The sequence below is a fragment of the Oculina patagonica genome, chromosome 6 (genome assembly GCF_052425735.1).
Source record: "Oculina patagonica isolate OP01 chromosome 6, crgOcupat, whole genome shotgun sequence".
NCBI classification, from domain to species: domain Eukaryota; kingdom Metazoa; phylum Cnidaria; class Anthozoa; order Scleractinia; family Oculinidae; genus Oculina; species Oculina patagonica.
Genome location: NC_135763.1, coordinates 1,588,966 through 1,600,966, shown reverse-complemented (window position 1 = coordinate 1,600,966; position 12,001 = coordinate 1,588,966). Strand labels below are relative to the sequence as shown.

The 12,001-nt window shown below is 39.3% G+C and overlaps 2 protein-coding genes across 3 annotated transcripts; both read right to left on the bottom strand.

Moving 5' to 3' along the window:
• Positions 1–2,085: 2,085 nt before the first annotated feature.
• On the bottom strand, positions 2,086–6,096 carry LOC144656236 (uncharacterized). The gene is made up of 3 exons (XM_078516477.1): positions 6,018–6,096; positions 3,830–4,108; positions 2,086–2,780 (listed from the first exon to the last, which is right to left on the bottom strand). Exons 1-3 carry the CDS (start codon positions 6,094–6,096, stop codon positions 2,086–2,088), a joined length of 1,053 nt encoding a protein of 350 aa, XP_078372603.1.
• Positions 6,097–7,991: 1,895 nt separating this feature from the next.
• Positions 7,992–11,053, bottom strand: LOC144658084 (BTB and MATH domain-containing protein 38-like). 2 transcript variants are annotated; one of them, XM_078518403.1, is made up of 3 exons: positions 10,707–11,053; positions 9,432–9,686; positions 7,992–8,618 (listed from the first exon to the last, which is right to left on the bottom strand). In XM_078518403.1, exons 1-3 carry the CDS (start codon positions 10,735–10,737, stop codon positions 8,002–8,004), a joined length of 903 nt encoding a protein of 300 aa, XP_078374529.1. In that variant the 5' UTR covers positions 10,738–11,053; the 3' UTR covers positions 7,992–8,001. The 2 variants fall into 2 exon arrangements, with proteins under 2 accessions (XP_078374529.1, XP_078374530.1); XM_078518404.1 differs by having other exon boundaries at positions 9,519–9,686.
• Between the last annotated feature and the right edge of the window lie 948 nt (positions 11,054–12,001).

Genomic DNA, 12,001 nt, shown 5'->3' with positions numbered 1-12,001 from the left:
CAAGTCCATCTAGGGCTAGCGCACTGTTCTGCAGGCTAGGCGCAACTAGCAATGACTAGCCACGATTTCTGGCAGTTTTGTGAGCCTGCGTTTGAAGCAGGATTCAAACCGGACTCTCAAAACGGCTGGCCATGGCATTCGAGCCTAAGGCGCAGCAGATTTTTAAGAACGAGGCAGACATATACTTCTTTTACCTTTGATGCAACGACTGAATTAATTCGCGGTGCACTAAAGCCCGGGCCAAATGTGGATGAGAGTTGATGGAGTTGACTCTCATGAGAGTTTTCGTCAACTCTCATGGACTATCATCAACTTGGGCCGAACGGGAAAAAACTCTCATCGAGTCTTATGAAAAATTTGAACGCGTTTAAAGTCGATGAGAGCGCACGAGAGTCAATGAGAGTGCACGAGAGTTCCATGCCAAACGAGAGTTAGAGTTTGACTTCTCATCAACTCTCGTCTTCGTTTGGCCCGGGCTTAATGCTATGACCAGATGCGCATTCTGTAATAGATGCGCGTCCTGTAAGCATGGATGACGGTCCATACGGACCGGAAGAACCGTGATTTCATGATAAAGCGTCCGTATCAATGCGTTGATTGATTGACGCATGATGACACACTGACTATACACCCGTTTCAAAGGATGTTCTTTGAAACTAGGATTTTTTGGGCTGAGATGTTTTAATTGATTTCATTTCAGACTATTTATTTCTTATATTTTTTTCTGGTTCAGATAATTTTTACAATAGCAACCAAGATCCTTGAGTTGCTCGACCACATGACTTCAAACGAGAACACTGTAACTTTAAATTCAAGAATCTTCATTGCCAGAGCATGAACCTTATGCGAGACAATAACTTTTAAGATTGTATGACGCGTATCAGTCTTAGGAGAGGAACTGAAAAATAGTTGGACTGTGCTACTTCTTTCCGTATTTTGATTATTTTATGGTGGAGTTTGACTTTGACTTTTTTATGCAAAATGTCTTATTGTTTCAGAACATTTGGGCAACTCGTTGGATTCAGTGGTCTGCTTGAAGTTCCTCGTCGCGGGTCAAAAAATACGATGCTGACAAAAAGGCGTGGAAATTATTTAACTCAGGAAATTTTTCATATTTTCAATCTTGCTTCAAGGGCTGATTCAATTTGGACAGGCATCTAAGTTTTCTTTAGCAGCAAATGTGATGGCCTGTGGTCCTGTTACATGTACAACTGTACGTATAGCTGATAGCATAAACAACCCACGCGTGCTGGAATACATGGCATGATGATCTGGAACGACTAATGTCTCTAATGGTTGTCGACCTTGGTCTCTAATTTTCATTCTTCGCCCCACCAAGCTAGAAAAGTGCACCACAAAACGCATAAAAATCTTAAGTAAGATCTTTATTTAAAGATGGTAGCACTAAATAGTGTACAACACTAACAAACTTGTGGCCCTCTATAAAAAACTAAAATACTATTAAAAAACTATAACGTGAACGATATTCTAGATAAATTAAAAATCAAATATAACCAGTGTCCTTGTCTTTTAGAACAGGAATCGTTAAACCTTACGAGGAAATATAATCACTTTGCATAAAAAAACGCCAGACGAGTACAAAATTGGTTTTGTTAATACTTGCCATGTTGCTGTAGTCTGTACTGAACAACATGACACCGTGCATGCTTTATAATTAGTTGCTTTGATCCTAGACTGCGAAACAGTCGTTTTTTCTCTAAGTCGTTGGAAAAAGCGCTTATCGAAGGCGCGAAGCGCCGATCGTCTCGCGAGCCTCGCTTGCCCGCTCACAGTTTTGACCTTGGCTCCAGACCTCTCCCTCTCGTTCCAAGACTGAGCGCGTTCGCAAAATATACGACTGTTTTGCAGTCTACTTTGATCCTCCAATATCAAGCCTTTGATAAAGTCTCTTAAGAACTTAAGCCCCGAATTTACTCTTTGATTCTAAAAAAAAAAACAGCAACAAACTTTTGCCGGATGTAGAAAAGGTTACGACACAAATGCATTATACCAGACTGAGGCAAAATAAAGTGCTGTTAAATTATTCTTATTCTTATTCTTATCATCATCATCATCATCATCATCTTAAGATCCAAACGGTTTAGGGGGCGGTGTAAACTGAAAACCGGTACCGAACGGTTTACGTACAGTAGGCAACGTGTTGATTGTATCGAAATCAGATTTAATTATCTTTTTAAAATCCTGAATAACGGAAATCAACTGATGGTCAAAGTGACAAATGCCCCCAAACCGGTGTTCCTTGTTGCCATATGATTCCTTTGATGTGGAAACTAATTGTAAAATCATCTTCCTACAAACTGTGCAGCTTTTGATCCGCTCAAAGAGCCCCTCATTTGCTTTACTACCGCTTAAGTAATGTTCAGGGCAACGATTTATAGCTGATCTTGATTCCAAACCCAAAAACATACAAAACTCAGCCAACCCGATAAACTGAGGGTAAACCCTTTTAAGAAACTTTTCCAATCGTTCAGTTCTTTGCACGAAAACATTTTCCAAGCTATCGCGGTCCAAATTCTTGAAATCTTTTTTTCCCAAAATATCTGATAGTTCAATATTTTTAATCAAGTCGTTGCATTCTTCGCGAACACCGTCTAACCTGTCGTCCTCTTTTGCCATGACTGTGCTATCTGCCAGGAAGATGATCTTCACCACATTTTGTTTAGATTTTCGTTCATCCTTGAGGCACTTAACACAAAGGTCAAGAACTGACACTGCCTGATACTCGTCGGCTAACTTTAAAAGATGCTCGACCTTGTTCACTGAAAATTAACAAGAATAGAAAAAAAAAAAAACATTTTATACACTTTTTCAGGGTAGGTGGCTGGCTAGGTGGTTGGTTGGATGGGCAAGTATAACGTTTACAAGTAGGTAGGCACTAATACTAACACTAATACGGGCTAATACAACTAGAAAATAGAATTGCTGCTTGAACCAGAAAAATCAATGTATGACAAGTCACATTCTGAGTGATACTACAAGCAGTCCCTCTTTCCCATCAGCCGACCCTTTACTTCATCCCCAGGGTCTCTTTTCGAAACAAAAATGACAAAAATCGGAAAGAGACGACAGTTACAGGCAAATCTTCACGGAGGTAGTTCAACTAAGTTCGACACAAGCGCATTCTAACTTTCATGACTTAAGACGAAAGGAGCAATTGAAAGATCAACTGAAACTACTTCCGAAACTAGTCAGAAAATTTTAAAAACACGATGATTGCTTTTTTGCCACAGATAAACCATAGCTTCTGTGCTCTCCTTTTAGCCCAGTGGGGGAATGAGGACTGTACTACGCTGCTTCAACATCAGGGGGTTTTGGTTGAAAAGTAACGCAATTTGCAAAGCGTGCATCAAGTTCAGTGTCATCCTGTGCCAATATGCATCGCGAAGCTGTCAAAAATCTAACCAACAGGTCATAATACCTATTCTGGTATCTATCATGGACTGGAGACATTAAACGAAAAAAATGTCTGCAGGCTCCCCTGCGAGATCTTTCTACCCAGACCATGCTCGGCTCTCTTTTAATTGCCTTACGTCCATGGCATTTCTGAAAAGATCGCCAGAATGCTACTGACAGAAATAAACGAAATATTTGCCTATCATACACCATTTAAAATAATGAACGATTTTTCCCAGGACCAGAAGACAAAATTGCGAAAGAGGATACCGAAGAAAAACAAGTTGTTCAAGTTGAATTTTGTTTACTATAGCTATAAAAACTAGGATAGCCGAACATAAGCGAGAGCGATTCGCACTTTTGATTTGAATTTCTCATTATAATACTCTTATGTGCGCCACTTTGTTTTACTTACATGTTATTCCGTCTCTTTCTTTAAGGTACAGTTGCATTAGAAAGTCCAAAATCTCGTTTGGTTTCTTTCCTGGTAACGGAATCTCGCTGGCAGTTGCCTCTTTAAACTTCGTATTTAACATGGCTTTGAAAACTGGCGAGTGTATACTTAGTATCTGGCGATGGACATGAAATTTCTTATCCTCCACCACAAGAACTAAGTCACTTTCCTCCCAAGGCTCTGAAAAGGGGTGTGCCTCTTCTATTTCCTCTTCTTCTGGCTCGACAACACGCAAACAAACTAGAAAAAAATAAATGTACGTCGTTCAAAAGTTACTCATACATTTGTATGATTTCGAAACAAAACAAGCTAAAAACGTCTGACGGCTTAAACCCCTTCCCTTTTCTCCGCCCCCTCTCGTCCCCCCAAGCCATCCCTGATCGAGAGTAAATCAATTAACATACTGACCTTAGATATTTTTCTATACAATTAATTGTTTATAGACGGTGGAACGTTTTCTTTATATAATGTTATCTGATATCTTGGAGAGCCAATGCGAAATCTAACTTACTACATAGAGATCTTACTACTTGGAGAGTTAGTTTATTTTACAGAATCATGTCTAAGCATGTTATTCTCCAAAATACTTGACAGTTTAGAAAAGTAGTCATAAAAGGTCAGGATGGTCAAATCAGATTGCTTTATCGGTAGCTTATCCAGGGTGGCTCTTTTCCGCAAGAAATATCTTTCAAGCTTCCAGACTGACATTAAATCGTGCTAGCAAGCACATTACTAAATGTAAGCGTACAGCTATTAGCTATAACGTCAGAAATGCTCGCTATGCGAGGCAGTAGGCAACTTGATCTTAATGTTAAATTTTTGGTGTTACCTTCACCCTTTCACTTCACGGCAAATCACTCCAATCACCCCAATTTAGTCATTACGGACGTACGGAACTGCCAACTTTACTCACAACGAACGGAGAATTTGGAAAAGTTCGTTTTATTCAAAAATTTTGTTTAACCACAGGCTTATCATCCTATGTTTGTGAGGTCACAGCATGCCCATATGAATATTCAAATTTCTTCATTAATTGCCATTGTAAATATTGCAGCTTTCTAAAATCGGCTTTTACGACTTGCATTGGTAATAAGATGAAGTAGAAATATTTTCGCATTGTTTAAGTTTGTTTTTATACCGTTTTCTTGGAGTTTTGTAGCGCGCGAGAGCAGTTCTAGGAGTTTAAAATTTCGACTCGTGTATAGAATACAAATATTTACACAAGGCGTGCAACTTCGACATCGAAGAATCCGGTACCGCCTCTGGAATGTAGCCGAAAAATAAAATTTCCTCGACTCGCTTTCATCGGAGATCCCGGTCCTCGAAAGAACAGTCTTCGAACTACAGTCTGGCCTAATTTGAGTGCGATCGGTTCGCCCCGTTGCTCTTTTAAACTAGCTGGAATATCAAATTAAATCGTAAATTTGCCGATTTACAATGATCTGTACCACCTGCTTGGACAATTTATGCAATATTCGCTTAAATTGGTTAAAATTACTGCCTATGCCCTCTCCTGGAAAGCAATCTTGTCTCACTGCAAAACGTACGTTTGAACACTCTGATTTGTTCAAGTGGAAAAATACCGTTCCTTTCGACATATAAAAATATCGGAAATTCAAACCGTTTTTTTTTACAGTGCCACTACCGGTGGTCCATTGTTTATCTACATATATGTCAGATATTGTTGTTGAAGCTGGGGCAAGTTCTTTCACGGGCGGATGATATAATATTCTGAATATTCTAAAATCTTCCGCACCCGGCGAAGAAGGTATCAGTTTAAACTGATATATTAATTTCCCGATAATATAATATCGTCTTCGGATGACTTATCAATTAGTAAACCAAGAAGTTCTCTTACTACTTCGAATTCCAATAAACTCGAAATCGTTATGGGTTGTATGAAGTAGGCCGCACTAGCACTTTATTCAGTCGACTCTTTTGACTCACGGTTCAATACGGTACGGCGACGCGTCGAGACTTGTGAGCGATGAGAGTCAGCTGCAATCGCAGTCTGCATTTCCAGTTTTTTGCAACTACAAGGTTATATCGGTTTTTTGAAATAGAAGTACATATCTATATTGCTTCTAACTAATGATGTGAAGAGCTGATATTATAAATTCAATAATAAACCTGAAATATGCAAGCTTACCAGGCAGGCTTGCTGCAGCAATCCATCCAGTACCGCTCGCTGTTCCAAACGCACCGTCAGTGGAGGTGTTAGTAGCCATTAAGCTTATTATGAAAAAGTTTTAAATGGTATATATCTTTTTCTACTTCGCAAATTGAACTAGCTAAATCGATATTTCGAGATATTTCTCTGTTTACTTTTACTTTTCCTAGAAACTTTACTCGTTCCAGTTCCCTCTCTCTCTACTCTCTAATATTTTATTATTTTTATAGGAGTTCTTGTTCTTATCTTGAATATGTGAAATAACTTTGCACGCAGGATTAACAGTTTAGATTTCAGAATTTTAATGACGTCAGGTGAAAACCACCAATAATTTGTAATATTATTAAAAACGGACGTTTTGTTGATTGAATTTAAAAGCAAAGACCGATGATGAAGGAATATAGTGTACTGGATATAGTGTACTCCGAAACCACGTGATATAATAACTATCGTCCCTACCTAATGAAATTTCGCCCCTTCATACAGTCTTCATATATTTTGATATTTAATAACAAGCTACGACAGGCTGTAAACAGTACGTGTAATGCTAATCCGATAACTTCGTCAGGCACCGCGGAGGGGGAGGGGCTGGTAGAACCGCGGCCCCACCACTTTTTGCGCTAAAAAGAAAAATAATTAAAAGTTAAAATAAAAACAAAGACTTGAAACAAGTTTTTCAATATGATAAATTTTTTTCAATTGTCAGCCCCCCCCCCCCCCCCCCCACTTTCCAACATGCTCCGCGGTCCCTGTTCGTTCGACAAGTTTGAGGCCGGTGATTTTATTAAATACTTAAGTTAGCACGTGTACATGTAATTTTTACTTAGAGCTACTTTGGATTAGTGTTAACCTGAAGGTAGTAATTAATCAATATAACCCTACACAATAAAAGCTTTTTTGCTACCTTTCTCATTGAAATCACAAACATCACTTACGTGACTAAGCTTACATTGCAAAAAATTGTAGTACAATATATATTCATTACATGAACAATGCATTAGATTATTTACATCAATTTCCCTAGATTACATTTTATGTAGGTTATGTCCACACTTATTCCCTTACGTTTGTAAAGGTTATGTCCACACGATTCCAGCGATCCTTGTGGATCGTATACGCTCGTCTACACGAGAACCAGAAAAGCAACATGGGACATTGAACGGATGTTTTATTTAGCTATTTTATATGATTTCTAGAAGACTAGTAACTCGATTTCATTTCGTTTCTCTTCAGTGAACACTCAGTTAAAACGAGAAGTACGGTGATATCAATATATGATATTTTGAAGCCCTTCTTAAGAGTTTAAAAAAGCAAATGACAGTCATTTCTGGGCACCAGTCAAATCAGAAATAGTTTACAGATTTTTGGATTGAAGCTGCCAGACAGCGGATATCGACAATCATACATTTTGGTCTAAAATAGCGGGTATGCCACAAACTTCGGGATCATCCCTTGGGAAAATGTGTTGAACACTGAACATTTCCCCCCCCCAGAAAAGTCATACCTATAGTCGTTTGTATGGCTAAAGAAAGAGTTGCCACATAATCTAACAAACTTTTGAGTTCATGCATATGTTTGATCCGGTTCCCATAAATTTCCTTTCAAACCAATCTCGTCTCCAAAGGCCGCGATCCTTTTGGTCGGCACCAAGACTGATCGAGACATCTGGGCTAGACTGAAAGCCCGCCAAAAACACGGCCAAATCTGATTGGCTGCTGAAAACTTGTTCATTTCATCCACAATCTCCGGCGCACGCGCACAATCAAACCGGAACCAGGAATCCTTAGTTCCAGTTCTTTAATCGCCCAGAGCCGTTGAACGTTCTATATCCGTTGACCGCAAACGCGCCGCCTCTGGGAACGAGATTGCTTACAAACTTGACATGATAACTTAACTGCGCACGCTCTTTCCATTTATGATATCTGCTGTTTTTAAACAGGTGAATTTCCATTAATATAAACAACTACATATTAAACAATTTTTCCAAGACATTCACAAGGGTGCCATCAAAGTGATCGCCGCGGTCGGTGTAATAATAACTACGATAACAGGGTTGAGAAAAAAAACGTTTGTTTGATTCATCAGGTATAAATTCATCGGCAACAGTGCTCAATGCCAAGGACTCAATGACGTGTTTGCACGCAGGACACTTTTGCATACAATTTCTTATGCTTACTTTTGCCTTCCCGTTCGGAAGGTGAGACGGACACCAATTCATAGGCTTTTTTGCTTCGTTCCACAGCCACATGGTGCAAGCCACAATTCCTGCAACTTGTGGACTGAGGTCCCTAACAAGTTCTTCCAGCAGTCTCACTCTAAGAAGGAGAAAGCTTAGGAGGTTCTCGTTGTTAAGCAGTTGGAATTCTTCACACTTCTCAAGTCTCTCCAGCTTCATTTTCGCCAGTACACTGTGGCAATCTTTGGCTATATTGTTCAGCCTGTATTGCTGAGCAAGAAGAAGGATTTTCAAGGCATTGTATTCTGTTTTACGTTCTTTCCTGAGACAACTGGCACACAGGTCAAGGATTCCTTTTACCTGGTACTCGTCAGAAAGTTTCAGCAAGTGCTCCACATTATTCACTAAATAGAATAACAAAGGCCATAATTAAATTCAGAGAATCAACGGATAGTGCAGAGTGCAATGGAGTCGATCTATTGAAAGTATGATGTTTTATGTTTCATGTTCATTTTACTTTATTTTTCTTTGAATTATAGGTTGAAGCACAACCTGGGTTTCTTCTCGGGTGTTCCTTACGCTTATCTTTGCAACCGTAACACGACTGTTGTTCGTTTGTAACAAGATACTTTTGTTTTCCTTGCAAATGCTGTAACATGATACTTTTGTTTTTCACGGCGACTTCGATGGCAGTTGTTTTCTCTCAATAATAAAGCCAACTATTTCACTTTGATTTATTTAAAATTCGGATTTAACTGCTTGAAAGACGTTTCTCAAAAGTAGAGCCCTGACCGAACGGCAACGCAAGTAGAAGTAAGTTGAAAACTTGCGTCTACTTGCGTTGCCGTTTGGCAGCGCGCTAATCTCGGTTTTTTCTGTGCTGCTCCCCAAGTAACCGAACGCCTGGAACAGGACGAATCACCATTGCATTCACCGTTCCTGTCTAGCTTTCCATTCCATCTTAATTTTTTGTGTCCTCCTCCCCCTTCCCCCGCCCAATCCGCGCCCGCGCCGATACTCTCGGTATGTGTATTCAAAGTAAGCTATATAACCTAGGCGACGAATTTCCCATGATATACTTGTAATCTGTCAACTTGAAAATGCATCAAGGATTTCGATGTTGACCACTCTTACTTAAACACGGTGAAGTAAGTACTTATGTAGGTTTAAAAGGTCTGACAGTGATCAGTGCAATGCGCAAGTATTTGGTCACTTACTTGTGATTTCCTCTCTCTTGTCTAGGTACAACTGTTTAATAAAATCTAATACTTCATTTGCTTTCTTCTCGGGAAGTGTAATCTCACCACTTGTTGCTTCCTTGAACTCAGACTTGAACATGGCTTTGAATACTGGCGAGTTTAAACTCAACATCAGTCGATGAACGTGAAATTTTTGCCCTTCCACGACAATAATCAAGTCGCTGTCCTCCCACGGCTGAGAAAACGGATGGTCCATTTTTGGAACGTTGGCCTCTACACGAAAAAAAAAAAAACAGTTAGGGCATTTTAACACAAAAGTATGGAAAGCTACGAAACATTCGCAGGATAGAAGAGTAGAACCAACTGTTACCATGAAGGGCATACATGCACATATGCACTTAACAAATCGACCACAATTATTATTCATGGTCTACACTCTTTTATCAAAAACTAGCAATGGTATATTGCAATTCCTGAGCTTTTGGGCGGATTGGTTAACAGGCAATGGTATATGAGCTCATATACAATTGGCCACAAATATGGTAGCCGTTACGCGTCAACGAAAACAGCTCGGGAGCTCAAATATCGCAATTCTTTGGGCGTTTTCAATAAAACAATTATTCCACTCGCGCTTGTTGGATATGAGATCGTTATAGCCAACTCGGTGCTTCCATCTCATATCCAACGTGCGTCGTGGAATAATTGTTAAATAGACCATAGAACACATGTTCATGAAATGTTCAAAACTTAACTGGCCGTAAAGCGAGTGCTTTCACTGCAAAGCCCTGGATATTTTATGGCGTCATATCTATGGTCTATGAGAATGAAGACCATGGATAAATGTGCATGGTCGATTTATTTTATACAACCATATTCTCTTGAAAATTTACCGGCGAATTAGATGGAAAATCAGTACCACACTCGAACAATCGCAATTTTTCCACTTGAAGCCGACGAATGTGTTGCATATTTCTTCCAAAATGTTCTAGCTGACGTGTCACCACTCACCGAGTTCTGTTTTCTGGAAAAGTCACGACAATTTCTCACGTTTTTCGATATTCCATGTTGCACAAAAACAAGCACGGTAACACCCATTTTTTATTTCATTTTTGTAATGCTCATAACATAATTATGAACTGGACCAAGTTTGAGAAAATTTTAAATGTTCTTTCTTTTCCAGTTGAATCACCTCAAAGTGCTTTGATGCATAGGCATATCAAAAATGCGACAATTCACGTTGCGGCTACTGAATACGTTTCACAGGATATATCAAAAGATTCAAAAGTCATGCACCTCCAGCGTTATTAGCCTTGTCTTCAGTCATCTTGCTAGCGCTTGTTTGCTTCAGTTAACTTCCTTTTTGTTTTGCTTCAGTAAATTAGCAAAAATCCTCACCAAGACACTCAAATTCTGCAAGACACAAGTTGTTGAAAAATACGAGTGGGAATTGACCTTTTTACGCTATTTCAATGTTCATAAATGTTGTCAGATCGTTCCCTTAATCGACCCTTGACCATTTTTCCAAGAAAATACTTTTAAACAAATCGACCACATTTTCCCCTGGTCTACAATTTTATCAATCTCGTAACTCGAGTCGGAACGAAGACCCTGGGTACGGGCTTGCAATTTTATAGGCTGTAGAAATGACGTCATAAAATGTTCAAAACTCGTCTTTTCCTTTTATTTCCACTGCAAAGTTTTGGGACATTAAATGGCCTCATTTCTTAAGTCTTTTAGTCTGTAGACTATGGAAGAATTAGGTCGATTCGTTTTTTACAATAACAGCGATACTTTACCGGCGAAATAGGGAGAACATCAGTGCGAACTTGCGCGCGTGACAGCTCGTAAGATCACTTTTTCCCTCTTGAAGCGACAATTTCCGGTTTTCGTTTATTCTCAAGATTTCCTGTAGTTTGACTTGTGCTGCGTTACAGGTTTAGTCATTTTAAGTGCTTATATTCTTATCGACCATAGCTCTCGACCAATAATTGTAAATGCGAAATACATCAGTCCAGACAGCGAAAAACGGAGTAATTAACGTTTGCGTGATTCGTCAGGGCCAATTCTGATAATCACTAGGACACCAGCCACTTCGATAACCCGAGTTTAAAGTAAATGTATGTACGGGATGAAGGTAGGTCAATGTATATTAAAACAATCACCTCTATCAGATAGCTTACAACATATAACCCATTTCAGAGTCGACTCTTAACAGTTAAACGCTGTCTATTTGGTTCAATTATTGCATGCAATCGGAAGAAATGAGAATCAGTCAAGCAGATTGATTTACTGTGCAGTTTAATACGGCGCATTGTAAACATAAGCTTAATATTTGGCATTGCCGACAGGCTTTCCGGACTCTTTCCGGCTACTCAAACCCTGCAATATACTTTCTGTCGCGATTGCTACTTTATTAGAATCAACATCATATTTAACCGTATTAAACTGTTCATCGTTGCACAGCTGGGCAGGCCCTACACTGATAATGACTTTCATTGACATAAACATTAATAGGAGTTTGTCAAACGTCGACAAACGGTTCCGTAATCGATCAAAGCTTCCTGCATGTAGCATATATCTTACAAAGA

Coding starts and splice junctions, on each gene's coding strand:
- LOC144656236 (XM_078516477.1), bottom strand. CDS start 6,096: ATGGCTACTAACACCTCCACTGACGGTGCGTTTGGAACAGCGAGCGGT. Junction 4,109..6,017: donor TGCTGCAGCAAGCCTGCCTG/GTAAGCTTGCAT, acceptor ATTTTTTTCTAG/TTTGTTTGCGTGTTGTCGAG. Junction 2,781..3,829: donor AGAAAGAGACGGAATAACAT/GTAAGTAAAACA, acceptor GTTAATTTTCAG/TGAACAAGGTCGAGCATCTT.
- LOC144658084 (XM_078518403.1), bottom strand. CDS start 10,737: ATGACTGAAGACAAGGCTAATAACGCTGGAG. Junction 9,687..10,706: donor CAAGGCTAATAACGCTGGAG/GTGCATGACTTT, acceptor TTTTTCGTGTAG/AGGCCAACGTTCCAAAAATG. Junction 8,619..9,431: donor CAAGAGAGAGGAAATCACAA/GTAAGTGACCAA, acceptor TATTCTATTTAG/TGAATAATGTGGAGCACTTG.